Source organism: Sinocyclocheilus grahami, unplaced genomic scaffold (genome assembly GCF_001515645.1).
Source record: "Sinocyclocheilus grahami isolate Dianchi unplaced genomic scaffold, SAMN03320097.WGS_v1.1 scaffold67.1, whole genome shotgun sequence".
NCBI lineage: Eukaryota > Metazoa > Chordata > Actinopteri > Cypriniformes > Cyprinidae > Sinocyclocheilus > Sinocyclocheilus grahami.
In genome coordinates this window covers 358867-377192 of record NW_015505246.1, presented here as the reverse complement: position 1 = coordinate 377192, position 18326 = coordinate 358867, and the positions used below count along the sequence as shown (strand labels likewise).

General features: G+C 35.2%; 1 protein-coding gene across 1 annotated transcript in view; it reads left to right on the top strand.

The window, feature by feature from the left end:
* Positions 1–18326, top strand: part of itpr1a (inositol 1,4,5-trisphosphate receptor, type 1a) — a 44930-nt gene that overhangs the window by 10732 nt on the left and 15872 nt on the right. Inside the window, exons 18-36 of the mRNA XM_016272085.1 lie at positions 614–808; positions 884–1135; positions 1228–1369; positions 1569–1716; positions 5332–5522; positions 5664–5790; positions 5871–5925; positions 6008–6173; positions 7118–7285; positions 7449–7526; positions 7614–7751; positions 7835–7960; positions 14217–14417; positions 14545–14660; positions 15008–15143; positions 15272–15397; positions 15473–15601; positions 15690–15810; positions 16063–16247. Of these exons, the coding sequence (XP_016127571.1) occupies positions 614–808; positions 884–1135; positions 1228–1369; positions 1569–1716; positions 5332–5522; positions 5664–5790; positions 5871–5925; positions 6008–6173; positions 7118–7285; positions 7449–7526; positions 7614–7751; positions 7835–7960; positions 14217–14417; positions 14545–14660; positions 15008–15143; positions 15272–15397; positions 15473–15601; positions 15690–15810; positions 16063–16247 (2800 nt within the window). The remainder of the gene's footprint in view (positions 1–613; positions 809–883; positions 1136–1227; positions 1370–1568; positions 1717–5331; positions 5523–5663; positions 5791–5870; positions 5926–6007; positions 6174–7117; positions 7286–7448; positions 7527–7613; positions 7752–7834; positions 7961–14216; positions 14418–14544; positions 14661–15007; positions 15144–15271; positions 15398–15472; positions 15602–15689; positions 15811–16062; positions 16248–18326) is intronic.

The following is an 18326-nucleotide window of genomic DNA, read 5'->3' as shown; positions in this document are numbered from 1 at the left end:
AGGCATTTAATTGATTAAATAGTGACAGTGAAGACATTACTACAAAACTGTATTTTAAATAAATGCTGTTCTTTTAAACTTTCTATCCATCAAAGAATCCTGAAAAAAAGTATCACCGTTTTTACCAGCAACACAACTGTTTTCAATATTTATTAATAATACGAAATGTATTTTGAGGAGCAAATCGGTATATTAGAATGATATTTGTAGGATCATGTGACACTGACAACTGGAGCAATGACTGCTGAGAACTCAGCTTTTCCATCACAGGAATAAATTACGTTTTAAAATATACATAGAAAAAAATTATCATTATATAAAAAAAATACAAACATTGAAAAATCTTACTGACTGCAAACATTTGAAAGGCAGTGTAGCAGAACAGTAAAAAAAAAAAAAAATATATATATATATATCATATATAATTAATATAATTCAGCAAGCACAATATCGAACAGGCAGTTACATGATTGAGGGAAAATGAAAACATCCTATCACCACTGATTCAAGCCAGAAAGTGTGATGAAATGCATGAAGAGTTAAAAATAGTAAGCCCATGTCTGGACATCTGGGAGTGTATTATTGAGTGAATGTGTGTGTGTTTGTGTGTCAGGCTTGTGTTATCACGGTTTGAGGTGGCAGGAACAGTGCTCGGCGAGAGTGCGGAGGAGGAAGAGGAGGATGAGGAGGAGGTATGGTTGTTCTGGAAGGACAGTAGAGGAGAGATGAAGAGTAAGAGCATCAGAGAGCTTGCACAGGACGCCAAAGATGGACACACAGAGGACCAGGATGTTATCAATTATTACAGGTATGCACACACCTACACTTACATGCAGTGTGAGGAAAATGATGCAGAAATGTAATAATAGCATCTATCTGTCAGGTATCAACTAAACTTGTTTGCACGGATGTGTCTGGATCGGCAATACCTGGCCATTAACAAGATATCAGCACAACTGGATGTGGATCTGATCCTGCGCTGCATGTCAGACGAAGACTTGCCCTTTGACCTCAGAGCCTCATTCTGCCGCATGATGCTGCACATGCATGTAGACCGTGACCCTCAGGAGCAGGTTACCCCTGTCAAATATGCTCGGCTGTGGTCTGAAATCCCTTCACAAATTGCCATTGATGAGTAAGTGGTTTACTTTAGAAACAGCAAACAGTGAAAAACCCTTTTAGTGAGTGGTCTGCTCATTAGCCAGTCATTTTTCTGTTTCTGACCAGTTATGATAACGATGGGACATCACGTGATGAAGTGAAGGAGCGCTTCTCTCAGACGATGGAGTTTGTGGAGAATTACCTGCGAGATGTTGTGTGCCAGAGTTTCCCGTTTTCAGACAAGGAGAAAAACAAGCTCACTTTTGAGGTGTGTCACATCATGAAAGTTACATCCTTGCATCTAATTCACTATTATGTGCACATTAGGCTCATTATAGATCGCACTATATTAAAAAGAAACCACCAATATTTGTCTTGCACAATTAACAATTAACAATGTAATGTAAGCTTTGCTTTTTAAAAAATTTTTTCAACACTCTTTCAATTTTCCACTGTCTGTTCTATAGGTTGTGAACCTGGCGAGGAACCTTATCTATTTTGGTTTCTATAACTTCAGTGACCTGCTAAGGTTGACCAAAATCCTGCTGGCCATCCTGGACTGTGTCCATATCAGCACTCCCTTCCCCATCAAGCTGCCTGGAGACCGTGGCAAAGGTCAGAAACACCACTAGCTATGGACTCTAAAGAAAATGTTAACCAAAAAATGTCCTTCAGGTGGTAACAACATCTTAATTGATTTATTCAAGTCAAACATGTTATTTAAATATATATATATTTTTTCAGAAATGTTAAAATATTATTAAAAAAAAAGGAAATAAGTATTTGTAAAAATGTAATAATTAGGGCTGTCAGTTTAACACGTTAACTTAATGAATTAGTTATGAAAAATAACGCGATTAAAATATTTTAACGCAGTTAACACGCTGGCCCCGCCCCCAGACCTGTATGTCATCTTACATTACAGACTGTTGACAAATATGATGCAGGACAACAACTCCATAAATGCAGTTATGCCGTAAAAATTCAAGATATTGGGGCAAAAAAAATGCCCCTGTATGAGTTTTTGTCTCATATTTATATCATATGATAAGCAATATCACACGAGTGCTGTTTTTGTTACGAAGAACACGAGTACAAATGTGATTTTATAAAACAGTTCAGTAAATAAGAAGTTAATATTGTGGAAAATGTAAACACAATATTGTGTGTTTTGTTCAGTTTTGCCAACGAAAATATTACCTATAAAGCCACAACAGAACTGTTGTGCATCTCCGATCAACACAGCGGTGTTTCGTTTCTGAATGAATCTACATTTTGAACGAATCGGGTGAACCAATGATTCAGTAGCCCATTCATAGAGAGAGCCATTTACTGAATTCCTGAATGAATCAGCCGTTTGAACGAATCGACTCATAAAGACATTTACCGCCATCTGCTGGTAGTTTTAGTTTCTTCTTTAGTGTATAATTTAATTTATTTTAAAAAAAAAACATTAAAGGTATAGTTAACCAAAAATAAATAAATTAATTAATTAATTTAATCACCCTCATTTTTGTTTCAAACCTGAATGACTTACTTTTTTTGCACAACATAAAATAAGGTATTTTGAATACTGTTGGTAACTAAGCTGTTTTGGTCACTAGTGACTTTCATTGCACGAACAAAAATAGTTTCTTGAATTATCTTCTTTTATGTTCCATATTTTATGCCAAGTTTCTCGATTTTAATCACTTCTCATCCTTACGAAACAATATCATTCTTAAATGCCAAGAATCGATTAGTCAAGCCTGTTTTTCAGTTAATGAATGGAACATTGTAGTGCACCTTCCATCCAATAAATCACAATAAGCTTTGTGCTTTGTTACTATTGAAATGAAACAAAATCTCAGATTTCAAATTCTGTCCATTTTATTAAAATATTCAAATAATAAATGCTGTTTTGGTGCTGTTTAATGTGTAGTGACAGATCGCTGTAGTGCTGTCAGTTCAAGAGAAGCGGCAGCACGCAGCGCACGTGAACTGATCGTCTCCTCCGCTTCAATACCAGTTTCAGCATGAAATAAACATGAATAAACATCCGAAGGTATCTGAAAGAAAGTGTACAACTTACTGAAATCTGTATCCTGTTTCATGTAATTGCTCAATCAGTGTTTCAACCATGCAAAGACGTGAATATAACAGCTTGTAAACAATGACACGTAACGTCACATTTACCTCACAAAAAACATATTCAGTGACCATAAACTCGTTAGTCAGCTTGAAAAATTAACTCTAGAGAGGAGCATCTTGCTAAATATATGCACCATATAACATTCATTGTAATTTTTACTGTTCTTCAATGTTTAATTTATGTTTGAATAAAGTTTTTATGACAGCAACCATTTAAATGTTTATATTTCAAAAAACGAATTGAAGTATAAATATAATAATGTAATTGTAATTTTATCATTATAGAAACTTAAAAGGATAGTTTACCTAAAAATGAAAATTATGTCATTAATTACTCACCCTCGTGTTGTTCCAAACCCGTAAGACCTTCGTTCATCTTCGGAACACAAATTAAGATATTTTTGATGAAATCCGAGAGCTCTCTGACTGTCCATAGACAGCAATACAACTGAAATGTTCCCAAGCCCAGAAACATAGCAAGGACTTCTCCTCCTTGAACGAATATCTTACGGGTTTGAAATGACATGAAGGTAATTAATTACAGAATTTTCATTTTTGGTCAACTATCCCTTTAATTAAATGTAATTTAATTTAATTTTAACCTTCAATATTATAGTAATGTAGCACCAACTGACTCTCATGTGTATTTTACAGCATTACTTGTTTTTTTCCTTGAGAAAATTTGGCATACTTAGTGCTGGGCAGTATGACCAAAAAATTTTAAAAATTATACCAGTTTCATGGAACATGACGGTATTTTCTTTTCATGCATGACTGGGTGTTAACCATATTTTCTACTGATTGAGAGAGGAAATAATGCAGTATATTGACTTAGAATTCCCTATTTTGCTGTCATGAGTGAATATTGTCAAAAAAATACCACACTAAATAGTGACTAAACACGACCCCTTTTAATACATGTTAACCAGGAGTCACTCTTTTATAATCGCGGCATCGTCTGATAAAATCAACATGCATCTACACTAAAGAGCGGCTATGCAGTTGTTTTAGCTATATTACTTTTTTGTCTCATGCAGTGCACTGCCTGCGTCTGAGTAACAAACTAAAAAAAACAACAAACAAAAAAGTGCATGTGATATTAACAGACGAACTACTCTCATATTTATAATTCCAAACAATCAGTAAGCGACAGGTGCTAGGAAACGCTGTTTTGTACTCATTTATTGACAAGTCGGCTGCGGTGCGGCCAACTGAATGCGCTGCTTCTCTGCCGCTCACTGCACAGAACAGACGCCAAGAGAGGTGACACTTCTACGGGAAAGTCAGACCTCGCATTCGTGGGACAGCACTGGCAAAATCTTCCAACTGAACCATAGCTAAGGTTTATCCAAAAAAGTTGCTAGGTTTGTCAGTATGAATATTCTATGGAAAAAATCCGCTAAAAGGGTATGAAAGTTGCTAAATCTAGTGCTAAAGTCGCGCTCGTGTTTGTGAGAAGCGGGAGCTGATGGCAGGGGGCGGTGGATATTTGTGGCGGGCAATGTGGATATTGTGGATGAGTTCTTCTGTCATCACGTTCTATTAGTTCTTTTTTTTTTATTTTTATTTTTTTTCTATTAGTTCTACAGCTTCAGTTTCGGAACTTTCACGCTTAGTAACACATACAGCTGTGCACCCACCGCAGTGCAACAGTGAAAAGGGACCCCTTTCTAACAGTGTCGTGTTCCAAACATTGTTTAAGTGACATACACCGGTATTGCAGTATTTTAAAAATTAATATCATAAAAAAAATAAACAACTGTATTCGGTATGAACCGGTATACCGCCCAGCACTACATGTACTGTACCTGAAATATATGCAAAATATTAGATATCTAATCGAATCAGAAATCAACTCGAAACGCAAGCTTGTGGATCAGAATCAAATCGAATCGTGATATTTGTGTCAAAACCCAGCCCTAATAATAATAAAGGATTAGGAATAACTCTTAAGGTAACAATTGCAGGTTACCTCTTTTTACAGTCTAGATTATAAAGTTAATCAATTAGCTTTCACTTCACATAAGTACATCAATCTGTTTTGCTGAAAAATTGCTTATGTGAAAGTGCTCTCAGGTCTTTTTCTGACCATCTCTATAGAAAGTAATGTGATGCGGTCCATCCATGGGGTGGGAGAGCTGATGACACAGGTGGTGTTGAGGGGTGGGGGATTCCTGCCATCTACCAGCCACAACCCTCCCGACAGAGATGAAGTCAAAGCCAAGAGTGAACCTCAGAAACAAGACATACTGGTGATGGACACCAAACTCAAGATCATTGAGATCCTACAGGTGTTAAAACACACCCTAGTCTGTAGTTGGATTGAAATGTTCTGTTTAAATTATTGTTTGAGAAATTCATGGCCTGAATGCCATATAACTTGTTGTGTATAAGTTTAAAAAATCTTTACTGACTGTCTCATTTATATGTAGTTCATTCTAAATGTCCGGTTGGACTACAGGATCTCCTGCCTGCTCTGTATCTTTAAAACAGAGTTTGATGAGAGCAACTCTCAAACAGAGCCGTCTGTAAACCAGGACTCTCCTGCCAGTGTTCAAGGTGAAATGAGCAAGTGTGTGTTTATGTCAGTATCAGCTGGTATGGGTAAATGTTGTCTGAATAACCACTGTTTTTGTTAGGAGCGCTGGACTTTGAACACATTGAAGAGCAAGCGGAGGGGATTTTTGGAGGAAGGTAAGAAGGTTGTGCTCTTTGATGATTTGTCTTATGTTTGTGTGCCGTATGTGTGTGAATCTGTGTGTGTTTGTGTATCTAGTGAAGAAAACACCCCACTGGATCTTGATGATCATGGTGGCCGGACGTTTCTGAGGGTCTTACTGCACCTGACCATGCATGACTATCCTCCACTGGTGTCACGAGCCCTTCACCTCCTCTTCCGACACTTCAGCCAGCGGCAAGAGGTCTTACAGGCCTTTAAGCAGGTATTCATTCATCCATTCATTCATCCTTGTCGGTATTCAGTTTTACACTGTATTTTTTGTTTTGTAGTAGTTTTTTTCTTTTGACAAAAAAATTGTCGGTCCCATTTTATATTAAGTGCCCTTAACTACTATGTACTTACATTTAAATTAATCATTTGATGCAATGCATTTATTGTGTACATACATGTTTTTACATTGTACTTGTATTTTAAAAATACCTGCATATAATTACATCTGTAATTACATTTATAATTACACTGTTGACCCTTATACCTACCAAACTTGTCCCTAATCTTACTCGCGTCCCACCTCAATAGCAGCAAAAGTCTTTTGTAATACAACATAAACACAATAAGTACATTGTACTTATTTTTTTGATGTAAGCACATAGTAGTTAAGGCCAACTAATATAAAGTTGGACCAAATTGTCTTGTCATGTCAATTTTAGTCAATTTTCTAAAATGGCATGTCATTTTAGTCAATTAAAATAGCATTTTATTTAAAATTAAATTATATTATTAATCTAATTTAGATTGTGTTTGAGTTATTGTGGTTTATTATTTTAAAATTGTAATAATTGTATTAATTGAAAAAACATTTACATGTTTGTAATAATTTGAATTAACTGTCTTATTGATGACAAAATTAAAAAAAGCTTTTGTGAACAAACTTTTTAATGAATGAATGAGGCATTTATATAGTGCTTTACTATGTACTACTGCGTTTTACAATCATATCGGAGGTCTCTCCTCACCCACCACCAGTGTGCAGCATCCACTTGGATGATGCGATATTGAGTAATAATTGATGAGTTTAATACTTGTGTTCATATAAACATGTATTTATGAATTCTTTACCATATATTTCATATCATATATTGGTTCTTTTTATATTTTTGTTCTTGTATAGTGTCATGTTCACATATGGCATTTTATTTATTTTAGGTTCAGCTCCTGGTGACCAGTCAGGATGTGGAAAATTACAAGCAGATCAAGTCAGATTTGGACCAGCTGAGGTCTATAGTAGAGAAATCAGAGCTGTGGGTCTATAAGAGACAGGGGTCAGACTCAGGGCTGGACGCTGGAGAGGTTGCCAATGAAGCGCACCACAAGGTCCGGATGCGCTCTTGTTATTATTTGTCCATAATTAACTTTACAAAAAAAACTCTGAAACTCTAAGAAGCAACATAATCGCTCTTTTCAGAAATCTAGTCAATTATATTATGATTGGATATTATATGTTATATTATTATTATGTATTTTTCTGCTCTAACAGGGTGTCATCAACTCAAGCAGATCAGACAAACCCAAAGTGGAGAGTACCAGCAGCTCAAACTACAGAGTCGTGAAGGAGGTGAAGTGTGTTTATGTTTTATGGAGTTGACAAGCAAGTAGGATGTTCTGTGAAGTATATCTGTTGTTTGTTGTTATATGTGTGTAGATCCTTCTGAGGTTGAGCAAATTGTGTGTTTTGGAGGGCATCTCTGGCAAGAAGAATAAGAAACAGCAGCAGCGGCTCCTCAGGAACATGGGAGCTCACAGTGTGGTCCTGGAACTGTTGCAGATCCCTTATGAGAAGGTGTGTGTGAGCCTTTACATAACTGAAAAGGTTCATGTTCATCACTGATTTATGTATCTACATGTGTGTTTGTTACATTTTAGGGGGAGGATGTTCAGATGCAAGAGATTATGACTTTAGCTCATCAGTTCCTTCAGAACTTTTGTGCTGGAAATCAACAGAACCAGGCACTTCTACACAAACACATTAACCTGTTCCTCAACCCTGGGGTGAGAGCATCAATACAGCAGTTCTGTTGAATTCAATACTTTAGTGGATATAGAATATATTGCTGTAACAGTTGTTTTATCTCCATGTATGACATTTACTGTAGTGGGCATATATAGACCTCCTTCATCAAGTAGTATGTTCTATGATCATCTGAGAAATCTTTTGAAGGGGTTTGATCGAAATAAAGAGTTAATTTTGGTTGGAGACACTAATATAAATTGGAATGAGAAGTCAAATAGGAAAAAGCTTCAGGATATAGTAAGTCATTTTGACCTTGTACTCTTAATCCAGGGCCCCACTAGAATCACCTCATCATCTGAAACTCAAATTGATTTAATATTTTGCAACAAACCAGAAAGAATAACTAAGTCAATAAATATATTAACAGGGCTATCAGAGCATAATCTTATATTAGTGGTAAGAAAATTAAAAAAATGCAGGTTTTTATATCAACAAGACAAAGAAAATGTGCTAAATATTATACCAAAAAGACTTAAAAACTAATTTGAAGAGGAATTTAAAAATCTAGTCTACAGATAATTTAGAAGCTGCCTCTTAGTGTTTAATGGTAACAATTAATAAGATAAAAATTTTCAATTTTTCTAGAAAGAAGCAGAATTTGCCTTGGCTAAATAAACAGTTATGGAAGTTAATGAGACAGAGGGAACATGCTTTAAAAATTGCGCTTAAATCAGGGTTAGCTCATGATAGGACATTTCAGCACTTACGTAATAATGTTGTAAAGGAATTGAGAAAAGCAAAAGCAAAATTTTTTATTGACCTTATAAATGATGCAAAGGGGAATAGTAGAGAAGTATGGGAGAATATCAATAGAGTACGAAAGAAAAATAATAAAAACGGTAAAGGTATTGAATTACAAGTTCATGGAAGTTTAATTCAAGATAAGCATCAAATTGCTAGTGTATTTAATAATTTTTTATAGATTCAGTTCAAGATTTAACACAAGGATTTAGTGTGAAAAGCAAGGATATTATATTACCAAATCATGATCTTACTGTTTTTAATATTTCTAAAGTATCTGAATCCTATATAATAAACATTTTAAGCCAGTTTAAGAGTTCTAGGGCCAAAGATGTTTTTGTTTGTGATTCTGTATTTGTTAAAAAGTATGCAAATTTTCTTAGTACACCTATAAATCATCTGGTTAATTTGTCAATAAAGCAATGTCATTTTCCAACTGCCTGGAAGTCAGCAGTAATAGTACCCAGTACCCACCTATATTTAAGACTAGTCATCCTGCTAATGTAATTAACTATAGACCTATCAATATTCTAACAGTTGTTTCTAAAGTAATTGAAAAGGTCGTTTGCTATCAGTTAGTAGAGCATTTAAATCTTGGTCATTTTCCATTACATCTTATGCAGTTTGGATTTAGGGTACATCACTCTACGGAGACAGGAAACTGATATTTCATTGAACAAATTAAACCCAGTCTTGATAGGGGAGGTGTTGTTGGTGCTGTCTTCCTTGATTTTAAAAAGGCTTTTGATACCGTTAATCATAATATTCTTTTATCTAAATTATCAAGGTTTAATTTTTCTACAAATACATTAAAGGGATAGTTCACCCAAAAATTTTAATTCTGCCATTAATTACTCACCCTCAAGTCATTCCATCAGTTCATCTTCGGAACACAAATTAAGATATTTTTGATGCATTCCAAGAGCTCTTTGGCCCTCCCATAGACAGCAAGGGTACTACCATGATCAAGGTCCAGAAACGTAGTAAGGACATCAGTAAAATAGTCCATGTGACATCAGTAGTTCAACCGTAATTTTACAAAGCTACAAGAATATTTTTTGTGCGCTAAGAAAAAAAAAAACGACTTTGTTCAACAAATTTTCTCCTCCTCGTCCAGTCTGCTGTGGCTTGCGTCCATTTTGGAGAGTATGACGACGTATGCGCGCACTTCCGATTCATGTAAACAACGCATGCGCATTGCACTGCTGCTTATGTCTCCTCCACTGGTGTCACGAGCCCTTCACCTCCTCTTCCGACACTTCAGCCAGCGGCAAGAGGTCTTACAGGCCTTTAAGCAGGTATTCATTCATCCATTCATTCATCCTTGTCGGTATTCAGTTTTACACTGTATTTTTTGTTTTGTAGTAGTTTTTTTCTTTTGACAAAAAAATTGTCGGTCCCATTTTATATTAAGTGCCCTTAACTACTATGTACTTACATTTAAATTAATCATTTGATGCAATGCATTTATTGTGTACATACATGTTTTTACATTGTACTTGTATTTTAAAAATACCTGCATATAATTACATCTGTAATTACATTTATAATTACACTGTTGACCCTTATACCTACCAAACTTGTCCCTAATCTTACTCGCGTCCCACCTCAATAGCAGCAAAAGTCTTTTGTAATACAACATAAACACAATAAGTACATTGTACTTATTTTTTTGATGTAAGCACATAGTAGTTAAGGCCAACTAATATAAAGTTGGACCAAATTGTCTTGTCATGTCAATTTTAGTCAATTTTCTAAAATGGCATGTCATTTTAGTCAATTAAAATAGCATTTTATTTAAAATTAAATTATATTATTAATCTAATTTAGATTGTGTTTGAGTTATTGTGGTTTATTATTTTAAAATTGTAATAATTGTATTAATTGAAAAAACATTTACATGTTTGTAATAATTTGAATTAACTGTCTTATTGATGACAAAATTAAAAAAAGCTTTTGTGAACAAACTTTTTAATGAATGAATGAGGCATTTATATAGTGCTTTACTATGTACTACTGCGTTTTACAATCATATCGGAGGTCTCTCCTCACCCACCACCAGTGTGCAGCATCCACTTGGATGATGCGATATTGAGTAATAATTGATGAGTTTAATACTTGTGTTCATATAAACATGTATTTATGAATTCTTTACCATATATTTCATATCATATATTGGTTCTTTTTATATTTTTGTTCTTGTATAGTGTCATGTTCACATATGGCATTTTATTTATTTTAGGTTCAGCTCCTGGTGACCAGTCAGGATGTGGAAAATTACAAGCAGATCAAGTCAGATTTGGACCAGCTGAGGTCTATAGTAGAGAAATCAGAGCTGTGGGTCTATAAGAGACAGGGGTCAGACTCAGGGCTGGACGCTGGAGAGGTTGCCAATGAAGCGCACCACAAGGTCCGGATGCGCTCTTGTTATTATTTGTCCATAATTAACTTTACAAAAAAAACTCTGAAACTCTAAGAAGCAACATAATCGCTCTTTTCAGAAATCTAGTCAATTATATTATGATTGGATATTATATGTTATATTATTATTATGTATTTTTCTGCTCTAACAGGGTGTCATCAACTCAAGCAGATCAGACAAACCCAAAGTGGAGAGTACCAGCAGCTCAAACTACAGAGTCGTGAAGGAGGTGAAGTGTGTTTATGTTTTATGGAGTTGACAAGCAAGTAGGATGTTCTGTGAAGTATATCTGTTGTTTGTTGTTATATGTGTGTAGATCCTTCTGAGGTTGAGCAAATTGTGTGTTTTGGAGGGCATCTCTGGCAAGAAGAATAAGAAACAGCAGCAGCGGCTCCTCAGGAACATGGGAGCTCACAGTGTGGTCCTGGAACTGTTGCAGATCCCTTATGAGAAGGTGTGTGTGAGCCTTTACATAACTGAAAAGGTTCATGTTCATCACTGATTTATGTATCTACATGTGTGTTTGTTACATTTTAGGGGGAGGATGTTCAGATGCAAGAGATTATGACTTTAGCTCATCAGTTCCTTCAGAACTTTTGTGCTGGAAATCAACAGAACCAGGCACTTCTACACAAACACATTAACCTGTTCCTCAACCCTGGGGTGAGAGCATCAATACAGCAGTTCTGTTGAATTCAATACTTTAGTGGATATAGAATATATTGCTGTAACAGTTGTTTTATCTCCATGTATGACATTTACTGTAGTGGGCATATATAGACCTCCTTCATCAAGTAGTATGTTCTATGATCATCTGAGAAATCTTTTGAAGGGGTTTGATCGAAATAAAGAGTTAATTTTGGTTGGAGACACTAATATAAATTGGAATGAGAAGTCAAATAGGAAAAAGCTTCAGGATATAGTAAGTCATTTTGACCTTGTACTCTTAATCCAGGGCCCCACTAGAATCACCTCATCATCTGAAACTCAAATTGATTTAATATTTTGCAACAAACCAGAAAGAATAACTAAGTCAATAAATATATTAACAGGGCTATCAGAGCATAATCTTATATTAGTGGTAAGAAAATTAAAAAAATGCAGGTTTTTATATCAACAAGACAAAGAAAATGTGCTAAATATTATACCAAAATGACTTAAAAACTAATTTGAAGAGGAATTTAAAAATCTAGTCTACAGATAATTTAGAAGCTGCCTCTTAGTGTTTAATGGTAACAATTAATAAGATAAAAATTTTCAATTTTTCTAGAAAGAAGCAGAATTTGCCTTGGCTAAATAAACAGTTATGGAAGTTAATGAGACAGAGGGAACATGCTTTAAAAATTGCGCTTAAATCAGGGTTAGCTCATGATAGGACATTTCAGCACTTACGTAATAATGTTGTAAAGGAATTGAGAAAAGCAAAAGCAAAATTTTTTATTGACCTTATAAATGATGCAAAGGGGAATAGTAGAGAAGTATGGGAGAATATCAATAGAGTACGAAAGAAAAATAATAAAAACGGTAAAGGTATTGAATTACAAGTTCATGGAAGTTTAATTCAAGATAAGCATCAAATTGCTAGTGTATTTAATAATTTTTTATAGATTCAGTTCAAGATTTAACACAAGGATTTAGTGTGAAAAGCAAGGATATTATATTACCAAATCATGATCTTACTGTTTTTAATATTTCTAAAGTATCTGAATCCTATATAATAAACATTTTAAGCCAGTTTAAGAGTTCTAGGGCCAAAGATGTTTTTGTTTGTGATTCTGTATTTGTTAAAAAGTATGCAAATTTTCTTAGTACACCTATAAATCATCTGGTTAATTTGTCAATAAAGCAATGTCATTTTCCAACTGCCTGGAAGTCAGCAGTAATAGTACCCAGTACCCACCTATATTTAAGACTAGTCATCCTGCTAATGTAATTAACTATAGACCTATCAATATTCTAACAGTTGTTTCTAAAGTAATTGAAAAGGTCGTTTGCAATCAGGTAGTCGAGCATTTAAATCTTGGTAATTTTCCATTACATCGTATGCAGTTTGGATTTAGGGTACATCACTCTACGGAGACAGGAAACTGATATTTCATTGAACAAATTAAACCCAGTCTTGATAGGGGAGGTGTTGTTGGTGCTGTCTTCCTTGATTTTAAAAAGGCTTTTGATACCGTTAATCATAATATTCTTTTATCTAAATTATCAAGGTTTAATTTTTCTACAAATACATTAAAGGGATAGTTCACCCAAAAATTTTAATTCTGCCATTAATTACTCACCCTCAAGTCATTCCATCAGTTCATCTTCGGAACACAAATTAAGATATTTTTGATGCATTCCAAGAGCTCTTTGACCCTCCCATAGACAGCAAGGGTACTACCATGATCAAGGTCCAGAAACGTAGTAAGGACATCAGTAAAATAGTCCATGTGACATCAGTAGTTCAACCGTAATTTTACAAAGCTACAAGAATATTTTTTGTGCGCTAAGAAAAAAAAAAACGACTTTGTTCAACAAATTTTCTCCTCCTCGTCCAGTCTGCTGTGGCTTGCGTCCATTTTGGAGAGTATGACGACGTATGCGCGCACTTCCGATTCATGTAAACAACGCATGCGCATTGCACTGCTGCTTATGTCAACACGGACATGCGTCAGCACATGCATGCATTGTTTATATGAAGCGGAAGTGCGCGCATGCGTCGTGATACTCTTCATAATGGTACACAAAGTGTATTTTTAAAACTACGCTTAAAGTATGGCTTAAGGAAAATCAAATATGTGATAATTGACTTGACTTTTTAAATTAATGGAGTGATATTATATGTGTTGTTGCTATTGTATAGTTTGTAACTGAATTTTGTAATTTTGTAACAACATCCTGCCCAGGGACTGCAGATGCAAATTAGCTTTATAGCTAACTCTGGCACAACACTTTTGTTGTGCATTGTCCCTGTATAAATAAATGAAATAAATTAAAAAATAAAAAAAATACATAAACACACATTTTTATCTGTGCATTTCAACTCTTGATTGTTAAATCCTCTGTCCCTGGCTTTCTGTTTTTAGATTCTAGAGGCGGTGACCATGCAGCATATTTTCATGAATAATTTCCAGTTGTGTAGCGAGATTAACGAGCGGGTAGTGCAGCACTTTGTGCACTGCATCGAGACGCATGGACGCAGTGTCCACTACCTCAAGTTCCTCCAGACCATTGTCAAGGCTGAGAACAAGTTCATCAAGAAATGCCAAGACATTGTCATGGCTGAGGTCTGTAGGCCAGACAGACAATTAGTGTATTTAACTACAAGCCCCAGATTGCTACTTTTCTGCCCTATTTTCTTCAGACTAGTGAAGACTGTTCCTGTTTCTGTTGATATTATTTATGTGTATTTAGTTGGTGACAGCGGGTGAGGATGTGCTGGTGTTCTATAATGACCGGGCATCTTTTCAGTCATTGGTTCAAATGATGCGCCTGGAGAGGGAACGACTTGATGAGAGCAGTGCACTCAGGTATAGAGGTTTATTGGCCCTGCCTCCACTCTATTAATACTTTTACATGTAAAAATGCAAATTTAAAAAATGCAAATACTACAAAAATACAAATAGTATATAATAAACTGTAAAATAACATAATATAAATAATTAGCATTTTATGTAGTAAAATTATATTATTCAATATATATAACTACATTATATTTTTTCTTATATGTATCATTATATGTTATATTACACTGAGGTGGAAGTAGCATTTGTCATTTATGTTTTACAAAATCATACAAAGTGCATGTTCTTTGAGCTTTTTCCTGTTAAATGTTTGCCATTATAGGAGTTAGATTTGGTTTCACTGACTCTTGCAGGTATCATATTCACTTAGTGGAATTGCTGGCTGTGTGCACTGAAGGGAAGAATGTCTACACTGAGATCAAATGCAACTCCCTGCTCCCCCTCGATGATATTGTACGTGTGGTCACTCACGAGGACTGCATACCAGAGGTGTGTGCACCAAAGGAATAAAGCCCAAAAGTGTCTGATGAATGTGTAAAATACTTTTAGATTAAATTTTTGTTAAAATGTCATTGTATGCAGATTTTCATTATGTGAATATAATACTTCATATGTAGGTGAAGATGGCCTATGTGAACTTCCTGAATCACTGCTATGTAGATACAGAGGTTGAGATGAAGGAGATCTACACCAGCAATCACATGTGGAAACTTTTTGATGATTTCCTGGTGGACATCTGCAGAGTAAGACAAAACAAACTCACAGATATACTCACAATATGGTCTTGATGTTCAGACATTCAGCGTGGCTTCCTGTAGGTATGCAATAACACGAGTGACCGTAAGCATGCTGACACAGTCCTGGAGCGCTACGTTACTGAGACCATCATGAGCATCGTCACCACCTTCTTCAGCTCACCGTTCTCAGACCAGAGCACAAGTTTGCAGGTAACACACAGTGTCTTCCAGCAGCCCAGTACACCTCAGCATCATTCAGACCATCATTAGATGTGACATCTCTTTCTCTCTGTCTCAGACCCGGCAGCCAGTGTTTGTGCAGCTGCTGCAGGGAGTTTTCCGTGTGTATCACTGCAATTGGCTGCTCCCAAGTCAGAAGGGTAATGTGGAAGCTTGCATTAAAGTGCTGAGTGACGTGGGTAAGAGCATCAGTTCCACCAGCTGTTTTTAACATTCACAATATTAGCTTCAGTTGTATAATTGTATTGTATAACATTATAATCTCAAAATTTGTGATATTAAGGATAATTAATATCACTTAATAGATTATATAGGATTAAGGATATAATCTTAAGAATTTCGATATAAAATATGTATGTATTGAAGCTCCTTGCTTGTTTTCCATGCGTAAATGCATAACCCTGAATGTGTGTGCCTTTATTATTGTGCAGCCAAAGGCAGAGCCATAGCCATTCCTGTGGATCTGGACTGTCAGGTGAATAATCTGTTCATGAAGTCCAACAACATAGTGCAGAAAACAGCCCTGAGCTGGAGACAGTCTGTCCGTAATGCCATCCGAAGAGATTCTGTTATGACCACTTCCCGAGACTACCGCAACATTATTGAAAGACTTCAGGTAAGTGAGTGATATTGGCTCTGTTTTCAAACCCTAATGAGCTGCCCACAGAAACAGCATCATATTAGCCAAATTCTAAACTCATCTGTTAGAATCAGAACACAAGAGTCTCCAAACTGCACAATTTTCCCAGATATTTTTTTCATCTTATAACTCAAAGAAAAGGGGATGTTTTATTTACATTGGAATGTAAATAAAAGAACAGAAAATCATTCAACACCACATCTCCTTTCTCCCATATGGCATAATCCTGATTTTACTGTTAATAAAACACCTGTTTCCAATAAAAAAATGGAAAAATGCAGGAATCACACATTTACATCACCTAGTGATAGACAACAAACTCGCCAACTTTCCAGAACTGATGCAGAAATATAATTTAGGTAAATTAAAAAATCCATCAAAACTAAAATTGGCAACAGCTTTTGCAAGCCATCAACTTTCACTGAAAAAATAATCAAGATCGGTAGCTCAAGAAAATTGCAGACTAAACTATACACTTCTTTAATATCTACAGATACAATGTACTTAATTCTGGTTAAGCAATGGGAAAAGGACCTAAACACAATCCCAGACAATACTTTTTGGAGACAAATTCAGTATGAGTGGAAATTTCAAATTTCGAAAATTCAACTAATTCAATATAAAATCATATATAGAATACATTTATCACTATACAAATTGTTTAAAATGGGTATAGCAGATTCTGATAAACTTTGGTCCTGTCCATCAATTATTCTGTTTTGGAAAGATGTTACTACTAAACTATCTGTTTATTTTAACTGCGAAATCCCGACAACTCCTTCACTATGTCTACTAGGTGATCATTCACAAATAAACCCCCCACCGGAGTCACCCCAATACTTCTGTCTCTAGTTATCGCCAAGAAAACAATTTTAGTCAATTGGAATAACAAAAACAAAATATCTTGTACACAATGGCAACAATTACTAAGAGATTACATTAATAAAGAACAGTCAGCCATATTCAAACATAAGACTTCCGAATTTAAACAACTATATGGTTCAATTGCTCCTTTCCTAGATATCAAGTTACCCTGATTTGTGAATTAATGTCCCCACATTGAATTTGAATATATACCTGCATTATGTACAGAGAGGGGAGAGAAAAAGGAAAAAAGTGAATAAATAAATAGATGAAGGAAAAAAAAGGGGAAGAGAAAAGGGGGCGGGGGGATTGTAAGTATCTATAAGGAAACACTTTCAAAACATTTTTTTTCTATTATCATCATAATAATATTGGCAGCATTATTACTATTTTTTCCTTTATTTTTCTTTATTATTTCTACTTCTTTATGTCCTTTATTTTTGTGTATGTGTGTAACTCTTTGAATGATCTCAACCTATCTTCTATAATCTGTACATTCTTCACCATTTGAATTACAAATGATTGAAGGTGTTTTTATTTATTTATTTGTTTGTTTTTTCCCCCTTTCCCATAACACCATTGTTGCCATTGCTGCTACCATTGCAATTTATTAGTACTGTTATTATTATGATTTAATATGTTACTATTTATTAGTAATAATTAATTTGTTCATTCTTTGGACACTCTTCAATATATCATTACTCATCATATCCTTCTCTAACCCTTTCTTATCTCTCTTTTTCTATTTTTAATCTCTCTCTCTCTTTCTTTATCTTCTCTCAATATCTCATCCTTCATCTACTGTCTCTTAGCATGTGGGGGGGGGGGGGGAGAAAAAAAAGGGGGAGGAAGAAAAGAGGCAAGGCCGCAAATAGGTCATGCAGTAATGATCTAGAAGGGGCCTGCCAATGACCTACGATGTAAGGAAACGGGTTCACGTTTTGTCTCACCATCTCTCTATCATCAGTTTGACAAACCATCAGTATCTCAATATTCCTCTCCACCTTCCTTTATCATTCCACTTAATTTAATTTTCTCTCTCCCTTCTCGACTCTCTCTCTCTCTCGTTCACTCTCTTTCTCGCTCTCTTTTTCTCATCTCAACATCTCTTGCTTTGTAATTATTTAGATTCCCCCCCCCCCCCCCTCTTTTTTTTTTTTTTTTTTTTTTTTTTTTTTTTTTTTTTTTTTT